The sequence below is a fragment of the Bison bison genome, unplaced genomic scaffold, assembly GCF_000754665.1.
Source record: "Bison bison bison isolate TAMUID 2011002044 unplaced genomic scaffold, Bison_UMD1.0 scf7180017863888, whole genome shotgun sequence".
NCBI classification, from domain to species: Eukaryota; Metazoa; Chordata; class Mammalia; order Artiodactyla; family Bovidae; genus Bison; species Bison bison.
In genome coordinates this window covers 883,780-894,585 of record NW_011494460.1, presented here as the reverse complement: position 1 = coordinate 894,585, position 10,806 = coordinate 883,780, and the positions used below count along the sequence as shown (strand labels likewise).

The following is a 10,806-nucleotide window of genomic DNA, read 5'->3' as shown; positions in this document are numbered from 1 at the left end:
AATGCTCTTTAAAAAAAAAAAAAAAGGGTAACCAACAAAGACCTACAGTGTAGCACATGGAAATCTGCTCAATGTTATGTGGCAGCCTGGATGGGAGCAGAGTGTAGGGGAGAATGGATACACATACATGTATGGCTGAGTCCCTCTGCTGTCTGCCTGAAACTATCACAACTGTTAATCAGCTATACCCCAATACAAAGTAAAAAGTTGAAAAAAAAAAAAAAAAAAGATTACCTTGTAGCACTACAGCGCATGACCATGATATCCAGTTGAGAGCAAGGCCTATTCATGGTGGCTCAAAAATCAGTGAAAACCCTTGAAACAGTTCACCAGATAATTGCCTAACAAAAGCCTGGGGGATTTTTCTGAAGAACACTGCGAGCTATGTAAACTGCAAGATGCCAGCTGCTCCAGATCAGGCGTTGACAAACCATAGCCTGAGCTGGCTGCCTGCTTTTCTAAATAAAGTTTTATTGGAATACAGCCACACCCCTTTATTTTCTGCATCCTTTCTGTACTACAAAAGCAGAGCTGAAGAGTTGCAGCACAGGCTTTACGGCCTACAAAGCCTAAAACCACGACTTTCTGACCTTTTAAGTTTGCTGAGGCCTGCAATATAAAACCCAAAGAAGTTGACTTATAAAAGAACAGCCAATCCATTCAAGTGTCCCTGCATGCTTGATATGAGAACCAACTGCAAAGTAGCCAGAGGCTGCTGAATACAAATGGGCTTCCTTTGGAAAGTGATAATCCACTCACACTTCTTGGGGAGATGATAAAATGGACTTTCTTTATGAGACATCATCCCCAAATATCAGCTGAATATCAGAGAGAATAACAACTGTTAAGTTTTCAGAACAGGGCAAAAACCCTAGGGCTCTGAGAAAACACAGTGATCATACATACTGCTGGACAAAGAATAGCAACACGTATCTTAAAGCCTTGCCCCGGATGGAATTAGCCAAAGCAGTTAATAACTACAACTGTGAAAGCCTCCAAATCTACCCAGAACATTTTCAAAATAACCAATACATTAAATAACTATATTAGAATAATGAAAAATTATTAGACAGTAATAAAATCACTAGTTGAGGCGATTTTTAAACAACACTATATAAAACCAGAATTTTCTCATTTCAAATTTGTAATAGCTAATGAGCTTAAGCCAGTGAGAGTCAGAAACAGATACACTTTCAATATTATTCCTGCCTCTGATGTATCCTCCACTTTGCAGGGATTTTTTTTTCTCTCTCTTTCTTCCCCCTCATCCACTCCTATGACAAAGTTAGGTTACTTTGTCATATTTTCTAAGTTGTTAGAAGTCATGAGAAATGACTGAACAAAACGAGCTATAAATAAGCAGAGTTTATGAATCCTTAAGATCTCACATAATTAAGTGACCTTCCCCCTCATTAACAGGAAACTCAGCTGGATGAGAGGTTTTCAGCAGTGAGCTTGTCTCAAAATGGATGACCACCTCTCAAGGGACTAAAACAGCTACGGGGTAATTGAACTCTCTGTCCATGGAGGTCAGGTACTGGCATATTAAATCATTAAATTCAGTATCAGAGGATATGGTAAATAAAGGTAGTTCAGAAAATTTCCATTTTCAGCAATGAAAGCATTACATTTTCTAAAATACGGTTGTTTACAAAGTGAAAAGGGTGCCATTTTCTGTCACACTAAAATGTATTGCAGTTCATTTTTAAAAAGCACCTAAAACAATTGGAAAATCGACACAACTGCGAAGACAGGGACTATGGAAAACAACTTCTAGAAATAATTTGGCTTTAGTTTTGAAGACATAGTAAACCTGTCTCTCTCATAAAAACACTGGGCTCTTCAATATGCCTTCTCAAATGCTGGTTACATAATACTGATGGAAGTGATTGAAGCTTATTTTAAAGGCTCAAATTTTAAACATACAAAGCCAGCTAAAGATTCAGGTGGACACAGGGACTCTTTCTGTTTTATAAACAACCTCTCGAGGGCTGACTTAAGCTTCCGCAATATTAAACAGGTCCTTTCTTTTACCTGTGATCTTCCATCTCCTCCCATGAAGACGCCATGAAAGTGCTAAATAAGACTAATTTCCCCATTTGGTAGAAAAAGCAAACATTCTGTATAGATGGGGAGAGACCAGAACACAGTACCTTGGAGGTGCAGGTGCGAAAGGAGGCTTCTCTGAGGTCTAGACATTCACAGTAAGGGGAAGAAGGACCAGGAAAAGAACAAAAAAACAGGGTAAGTGGCTCAGAAATACTGAGGATTAAAGGAGTCTTGGTATTATGGGGTGTACAGAACTTACTTGATCGCTGTCACTGTCCTCACTGTCACTGAGCTGAAGGTCATCTTTGAGCATGCTGGAACAGGCAGGGGCAGAGACATTGCAGAATTTAAAATAATGTCCAAAAACCTTTTTTCACATATAAACAGGAAAAAGTGCTTAATGAAACAAGAGGGGTTGGGGCAGGCATAACTTTTCTTTATTCACCAAATGCTTCATTTTCCTGGAAATGTTAAGTTTTACAATTTAAACACAGAAACCTGTTCAGTCCAAGCTCCTTATCATTTCAAAGCTGACTGTTTCACACATTCGGAGCATTAAAAGCAGAACTACAAGTTCTACAAGGGGTTTGTTGCCAGCCCTGAGACTTAAGTTCCACGTCCACACAAGAAAACAACAACGAAAACAGTGCCCGACACTTCAAAAGCACCATTATTAATTTAATACTTCTGTGATTATTTTAATACTTATTTAATAATACTTATTAAATTATTAAATAAAATGTTATTAATTTAAAAGTAACTATATTAATTTAATAAATATAGGATAAGATGTATGAAGCTTATTGAGGCAACTGTCACCAATTACGTTACATCTTTGTCCAAAAGACATTAACATTGAACTTTTTCACACACACACAAACCTCTTCTTCTGTCTGCTTGAACACTAATCAGTGGACAAAGCAGTAGTAATGCAGATAGTACTGTTGTCTAAAAAATGATTAACCTTACTGCTATCATTCAGATAGAAATATGAAAGAAACTCAGTTCATGTCTTCAAAGTTATATTAAGACTTATCTCTAGGCATTCAGGTTTATGATGAACCTAAATATCAAAAGCAAACATTTTCCAATCTGTACATGTTTACTCCGATCTTAGCCCCTTCCCTACCTGTCCTCTTCTTTACCTTCTTCCATGGAGATAGCCAACATCAAAGGAATAAATCAGTAATTGTTCCCTCCCACTTCCCCCAAATTTACAAGCATGACTATTTGAGGAAATGCTGTAAGTGAAACTACGGGAAAAAAGAGGGAGTATTAGTGATGTTCCAAAAAGCAAATTATACAGAAGTTACAATCCTTCAGTACTTCTAAAAATACCTCTTCGATATTCTTAAAAAACAATTTTTATTGCAAACTCATTGTTCAGTTGCTAACCTGCCACTGAAGTAAGCAGGCATTATTTTTTGGGGAATCTATGGTAAAAAAAAAAAATCACTTTATTTTCTAATGAAAGTAAAGGATAGAACTTGGCTCTTTCAAAATGACCGCCTGTGTGCAATGTCGTAATTCCGCCAAGGACTTATTTTCACCAACAAATGCACTAAAAAACATCTTGTGATAAGTTTCTTCACAAAAAATGAAAACTGTTAGCCACTTGTAAATGTAGACCTTGCTCGATATTTTTCTATGTATGTTCATTTGTGTCTGACTCTTTGCAATCCTTCAGACTATAGCCCACCCTGGACCTCCAGAGTCCATGGGTTTCTCCAGGCAAGAATACTGAAGTGGGTTGCCATTTCCTCCTCCAGGGGATCTTCCCAACCCAGGGATTGAACCCAAGTCTTCCGCATCTCCTGCCACCTGGGAAGCCCAATATTTACCAAGTAGAAGCTAAATTCCTATTTTAGCAAGGATAGAAGACACAGCCTTCAGATGCAGAACTTGGCAGCAGCAATCATAATGATGTACAAGAAAAAGTCACTCAACAGGTTTATTGCTTTAAAAACAGCCTGGCTGGGATACACACAAGCAGAAGATAAAAGATATATCTTTGTGTAAAGCAATTATCCTTCAATAAAAAAAAATAAATTAAAAAAAAAGATATATCTTTGGAAGAAATGTTAGATATAATATAACTAGGGAGAAAAAAAAAAACCTGGCAAAGTATATTCAGTATAAACCAGCAACAACAAAACCACAGTAAATGGACCTCTTTGTTTCCCAGTCATTGGGTTTGTTTTGTATAAAGCTGATTTGCCTTAATTTCCTGAAACATCAATGATCATGTAATCCAACCACACTTCCTGTTGCAAGCAGAAGACTAACTAAAAACTTTGTTTGCTTAGCTACTGAATGCCGAGCTTCTGTGCATATATACTCTCAAGTCAGAAAGTATATAAGATACTGTATGTTCAGTAACTCAGAAGGTACTTGTCCTGACTTTTACTCTACTTGCTGAGGGGATAAAAAGGGACTGTAAAAATGCTCGTAGATCCTTCTCCTCTTCAGAGCATTAGGTAGGCAGATGGTAACAAAACAAGCCTGCAGGTTATTCAAGACCGTAAGGGCTGACTGATAGTGACCTGTAAAAGAGACTGCTAAAGATATCTCCAAAGAAGCATTAACTCAAAAAGAAAGAGAGAGACAGAGAGAAGAAACCAATAAGGTCAAACAGAACCAAACACTTATGTAGGATGTACTAAGGATTTACACGTGGTATTAGGTTAGCCAGAAGTTCCTTTGGGTTGTCCATGCCGTCTTACAGGAAAGCATGAATAAACTTAATGGCCAATCCAACATTTCACTTAATCGAAATTCATGGGCATCATTTATTTGACACAAGAGTCAGCAGACACAGTGTATTATGTCTTGCAACTCAGCCAGCAGTAGCCACAGAATCTTCCAGAAACCAAGGTTTAGTCTATCATTAGTGATGGGTAGCTCAATATAAATCAGTATTGGGGAAAGAGATATTTTGTCAAGTTTCAGATATCAAACATATATTGTATCTCTAAAAAGAAAAAAGGTTACTTTAAAAACATGACTAAGTTTTGTTAATATAGAAAATTAAACATCAATGCCATTATAATTTTTTTAAAAAAGAATCTATACAGTTGGGAAAAAATGTAACTTGAAGACAGGTAAAGGTGTTATGTTTAAAGGGATGAGTTGCTAAACTCCCCTACTTGTGCCACAAATATCTGAATTTGAGGCCATGCATATCACTAAATTACCATACTAGTTATGTTTTAGGATCTTCATATAAGATATATTACTATACTATGCTTCACATACTGTATTGATATATGCAATAGACTGGTCTTTGAATGTCAAGATGACAAATTACAGCACATTTGGGTGAGCATCTTTGCACCAACTAAAAGAGAAGCAAACCTCTTAGATCTAGTCTCCTTCATACCAATAAAACCTAAGTTAAGAAACGTGAGACCCAAGGGCCATACTGAACTGTAAGCTTTTCTGAGGTAGGATCAAGTCAGAAAATATGAAGGTGAAAATATGATTTTCGCCTTCATATTTTATCTAGAATTTGGCAGGCAGCCTAAGAAACTGGCTGAATGAACAGCATCCTTTTGCTGATTAAGTAACAGTACAACATCGCTGTGCTGTTTCTGTGGTCTGAACTTGCAGTGATTTTATGCACAACCCCATGGGCTGGCTCTGATCACCCCCTCACATCCTAAGGGATGAGGAAACAGCTCAGAATAGCCACCTAACTTGCCTAAAATCATTTAGTTGGTTATATGCTGGAGCTGGCATGCAAAAGCCATTTCATTGGATACCATCTCCTAGCTCTGGCCAACAGAAGACAGTGGTTAAAAAACCTAACTGAGTGCATGAAAACTAAGTGCCAGAAGCCACTGAGAGAAAGACTCTGGTTTAAAAGAAAGTAAGAACTATACTGCTGGAGTAAAATGAATACACTATTCTCCTCCTGCCTTCAAACTTTCCCAGCATCAGGGTCTTTTCAAATGAGTCAGTTCTTTGCATCAGGTGGCCAAAGTATGGGAGTTTCAGCTTCAGCATCAGTCCTTTCAATGAATATTCAGGACTGATTTCCTTTAGGATGGACTAGTTTACATACTATTCAAACTGGTCAAATAACGAATTTCATTTCCAAACTCAAAGGGGGAAAAAAAAAAGTTATTTCAAAGCATAGGGAACCATACGGCCAGGCCTGGCACTGTTCAAAAGAAAGCAAATGCTCAGGTAAAGCGACTCTTTGAACTACCATGTAGGTTTAACCACATTTTACATGATCGGTTAAGAGAACTTCTTACTGAAGGGTTACAAACAATCCTCAAACCCCTCTGAAACAAATGCATTCTTCAGACAGCTGTTCTGCAAAGCTGAAAGAGCTGCACGCAGGTTCCAGCAGGCATGCTTCAGCAGCTCAGAGCCTGATGGTTACTGTGTGAAGACACACCAGACAAGCCTTTATTCTTTTACTATCCCTTGTACTAGGCTTACCCAAAGCTTCCACTGCCAATACGCTGTAACATCTTAATTCAGAACCCCAAACTCTTTCAATACGCTGATTTCTTAGCTTAACATTTCTTATGATCGGGCCATACCTTTGATTTGGAAAAGAGCAAGTGGAGGCAAGCTCAAAGTAGTTGCTTGTGATTAATAAGTCACAAACCTGGCACTAGGCGTGCCCACAATGGCAAATGAAGTGATACGTATTTTTCAAAAACCACTAATGAGCATTGAGAACGTGTAAACCTGCACAATTCTCATATTTCCCAAATGTTTAAATTACATCAGGATTGGATTTCTTTTTTGGTGAAGGGCAGAAATAAGGACTGCAAATGCTTTGTGCAGGAGGTGATGGGAGGTGACAAGTTATTTAGAGGGCTCCACATACCATTAATTTTTTTTAAATAAAAAAGCAGAGCCCCTAAGACACTGTGACACAGCATAAAACTGGAGACTCTCCAAATGGTGACAGTAATTGGCAGAATTCAAGTTTAGGAGAGACCGTCTATGGGAGATGGTGGGCTACCAGGGCAGAGGGATAAGTCACTGGATACCTGATTCACCATAGTATGTGACCTTAAGGTTAATAAGGCAAAAATTATAGAGGTGTGAAAGATTATTTAAACTCCACGGATGAAGTGAAGACTTTCTGAAGTCAAACAAGGACATGAGAAAAATCACAAGGGTATAAATGAAGGAAAAGTTGAAGTCTGTGTGTGTTAATAGCTCCATCATGTCCAGTTTTTTGTGACCCTGGGGACCATAGCCAGATATGTTCTTCCATCCATAGGAGTCTCCAGGCAAGAATACTGGAGTGGCTAGCCATTCCCTTCTCCCGGGGATCTTCCCAACCCAGGGATCAAACCCAGGTCTGCACTGCAAGCAGATTCTTTACCGTCTGAGCCACCAGGGAAGCCCATTGAAGTTAATAAATAAGATTAAGTCATTAAGTATGATAAATAAGATACTAGTACAAGATGACATACTAGACAACTGGAAACAAAATCTAGAAGAATGATTACTGAAAATGATATTCTATTAAACATTGCTTACAGGTATTTAATCAAGTTTATGTGCAATGTTTTCTCCTTCCATATTTATTCTGAGTATTTACTATGTGCCAGGCCCTGCTCTGGACTTTATGGATACAACTCTAAGCAGACAGAAATCCCTGTCTTGTGCACTCAGAGCCCAGGGGAGGCAGGTAAGTAACCAAAGTACATTCTTTCTCAATGTGTAACAAGCCTGCAGAGGGGAGAAAAGCATAAGAGAGAAAGTGGCTATGCGTTGTTCTTCTATATCAGGTTAGTCAGGGAAGACTGGACTGGTGAAGGGATGACATCCAAGGAGGGGGCACAGTGCAAGAAATGCAGGAGGGTGATCAGGGCACAGGAAACAGGAGAGAGGTCAATGTGGCCAGAGTGGGAAGTGTGTGTGTGTGTTTGGGGTGTTGGGGGAGCATAAAGAAGGAGGTGAAGAGGTAGGTTATAGGTTATGGAAGGCCTCAGAGGCCTCTGCAGGGTGGCTGAGTGGGCAAACTCTGGGGTCACTTACTCAAGTAAATTAGCAGTATGATTAAAAATAAGACTTAAATAGACCCTTAAGGACAGACACCCTCCCATATTGGTCTTCCATATGCACATAATTATTTCAAAGTAGTCACTTCCACTAGACCCTAGATAGCATACTAAAAAGCAGAGACATTACTTGGCCGACAAAGGACCGTCTAACCAAAGCTACGGTTTTTTCAGTAGTCATGTATGAATGTGAGAGTTGGACTATAAAGAAAGCTGAGAGCCAAAGAATTGATGCTTTTGAACTGTGGTGTTGGAGAAGACTCTTGAGAGTCCCTTGGAAATCCAACCAATCAATCCTAAAGGAAATCAGTCCTGAGTGTTCATTGGAAGGATTGATGTTGAAGCTGAAACTCCAATACTTTGGCCACCTGATGCGAAGAGCTGACTCGTTGAAAAAGACCCTGATGCTAGGAAAGATTGAAGGCAGGAGGAGGAGATGACAGAGGATGAGATGGCTGGATGGCATCACCCACTCGATGAACATGAGTTTGAGCAAGGTCCGGGAGTTGGTGATGGACAGGGAAGCCTGGTGTGCTGCAGTCCAAGCGGTTGCAAAGAGTCGGACACGACTGAGTGACTAAACTGAACTGAGTCACTTCCAATAAGAATTGTTGCTGCTCAGTCGCTCAGTCGTGTCCGACTCTTTGCAACTCCATGGACTGCAGCACACCTGGCTCCTCTGTCCTCCGCTCTCTTTCAGAGTTTTCTCAACTCACATCCACTGAGTCAGTGATGCTATCCAGCAATCTCATCCTCTCCTGGCCCCTTCTCCTTCTGCCATCAATCTTACCCAGCATCAGGGTCTTTTCCAATGACTGAGCTCTTTGCATCACACGGCCAAAGTATACTAGAGCTTCAGCATCATTCCTTCAGTGAACATTCAGGGTTGGTTTCCTTGGTTTTCAAATGTCTTTAGAGCCTGCAGCCCAACAAGCCTTTTTTAAGGTGGCAAGTATTATCTGCCTCCCTCTCACCATTCAGGTTCCAGATCAAATGCCACCTTCTCTGAGAGACTTTCCTGAGCCTCCCAGAAGTATCAACATCACCACCACCCCAAATGCCTCCTCAAGCCTGTCCCTATCACATCACCTAGTTTGTATTATATGCCACCTGCATTTAGCTACAAGACATGAAGACAAGGACTTTATCTTGTTGGCTATTGTTTCCCCAAGCACCAGCCACATAGCATGTGTTTAAGAATTAAGTACTGAATGGATGAATGGAGGCAACTTTTGGAAGCATCTCCAAATTGCCTGGCATCAAGCCCAGAGAATAATATTTATATAATTGGGGTCAAAGCATGTTAAAGAATGAGAATGATTTTTCTTATGCAGAACATAAAACAGACTCATTTACGTAACACCTTCTGTACAACAGGCACTTGATAAACTTATTGTTCTTGTCCATTTTTTTTGACCTTTGGTCTAAGACCAAGTATATATTATCCTAAAGGGGTGCTCCCAGAATAGTTCAAGCCATCATTTGGGAAATATATAGAGATCCAAGGGGAATACTTTGGAGAAGATGATTGTCCAGCACTTTGGCATTATTTTTTATAATTATTTAAAATATGCTTTGGACTTCCCTGGTGGTCCAGTGGTTAACAATCCATCGGCCAAATCAAGGGACACAGGTTCAATAACTGGTCCAAGAGAAGTTCATATGCCTTGGGGCAACTACTGGCCCACATGCCGCAACTACTGAAGCCCGTATGCCTAGAGGCTATGCTCTGAAACAAGAGAAGCCATCGCAGTGAGAAGCCTAAGCACTGTAAGTGGAGAAAGCCCACGCACAGCAATGAAGACCCAGCACAGCCAAAAAGTTAATATAAAACACATATATGCTTCACTTCACAGCTTCACCAAAATATCCCTTCAATATTATGCAAGTCCCTAGCATAACTTTGTATACAATGTTAAGTTAAATACTGTCCTGCAAGAGATCCTAGAATATGGTCTACTAAAGCCAGAAATCCAAGAATTAAATTGACTATTCCAAAAGACTGTTGATTCTACCATGAAAGGAGGTACTTCTGCATTTGGGAGTTTTACCATTTTCCAAATATTAATTTATGTGTTACAGTAACTATAATTCTGAAATAAACAAAATTTTCAAACACTGTTCAGAATGATCATTTGTTTCCTTTCACCCAAGCATGGAAATTTTTCAGTACCCAGTATTATAAACTCTGATGTCTCTATAACATGGCTAATAGTAACTCATTAAAAAAAAAAAAAAAAAGCTTTATTCTCTGTCATTTAATACCTCTACTTTTTTCTCTTGAAAAATAGAACATTTTCTTCTATATCTACATCACTAAAATACTTATGAATACCAGTAACTTTGGATTCACAATTACTTATTCAGTTGGGAATAAAAACAGAATGCATCTTTTTCTAGCAATGCCAGATATTTGAGAACCAAGAATTATTAATGAAAAGCTCTTTATTTACATTCTGAGAATTACTGTAGATGTACAAATATATCACTGACCAGCACAAATATATGTTCCTTGCTTTCAAAAGAGCTGAAGAACTATGAATAAGGGACAGGAGTATACTCGAAAGGACAAATAATTTATAAGTTTAGCCCCTTAAGGGTAACTTCTACTATCAATACTTCTTCCAAACATTTATCAGCAAAGAGCCCTTTAAGTCAGAGCTGTCAAGTGAAATAAAGATCTCAGGTCAGACACCTTCATAAAGCACAAACTTTTTTGTTA

The 10,806-nt window shown here is 39.0% G+C and overlaps 1 protein-coding gene across 6 annotated transcripts in view; it reads right to left on the bottom strand.

Moving 5' to 3' along the window:
* The window catches only part of AFF1 (AF4/FMR2 family, member 1), a 197,602-nt gene that overhangs the window by 34,031 nt on the left and 152,765 nt on the right, over positions 1–10,806 (bottom strand). For all 6 annotated transcript variants that reach the window (XM_010833775.1, XM_010833777.1, XM_010833776.1 and 3 more), the window contains 2 exons: positions 2,309–2,363; positions 2,154–2,191 (listed from right to left, as the gene is read on the bottom strand). In XM_010833775.1, coding sequence (XP_010832077.1) covers positions 2,154–2,191; positions 2,309–2,363 — 93 coding nt within the window. The remainder of the gene's footprint in view (positions 1–2,153; positions 2,192–2,308; positions 2,364–10,806) is intronic.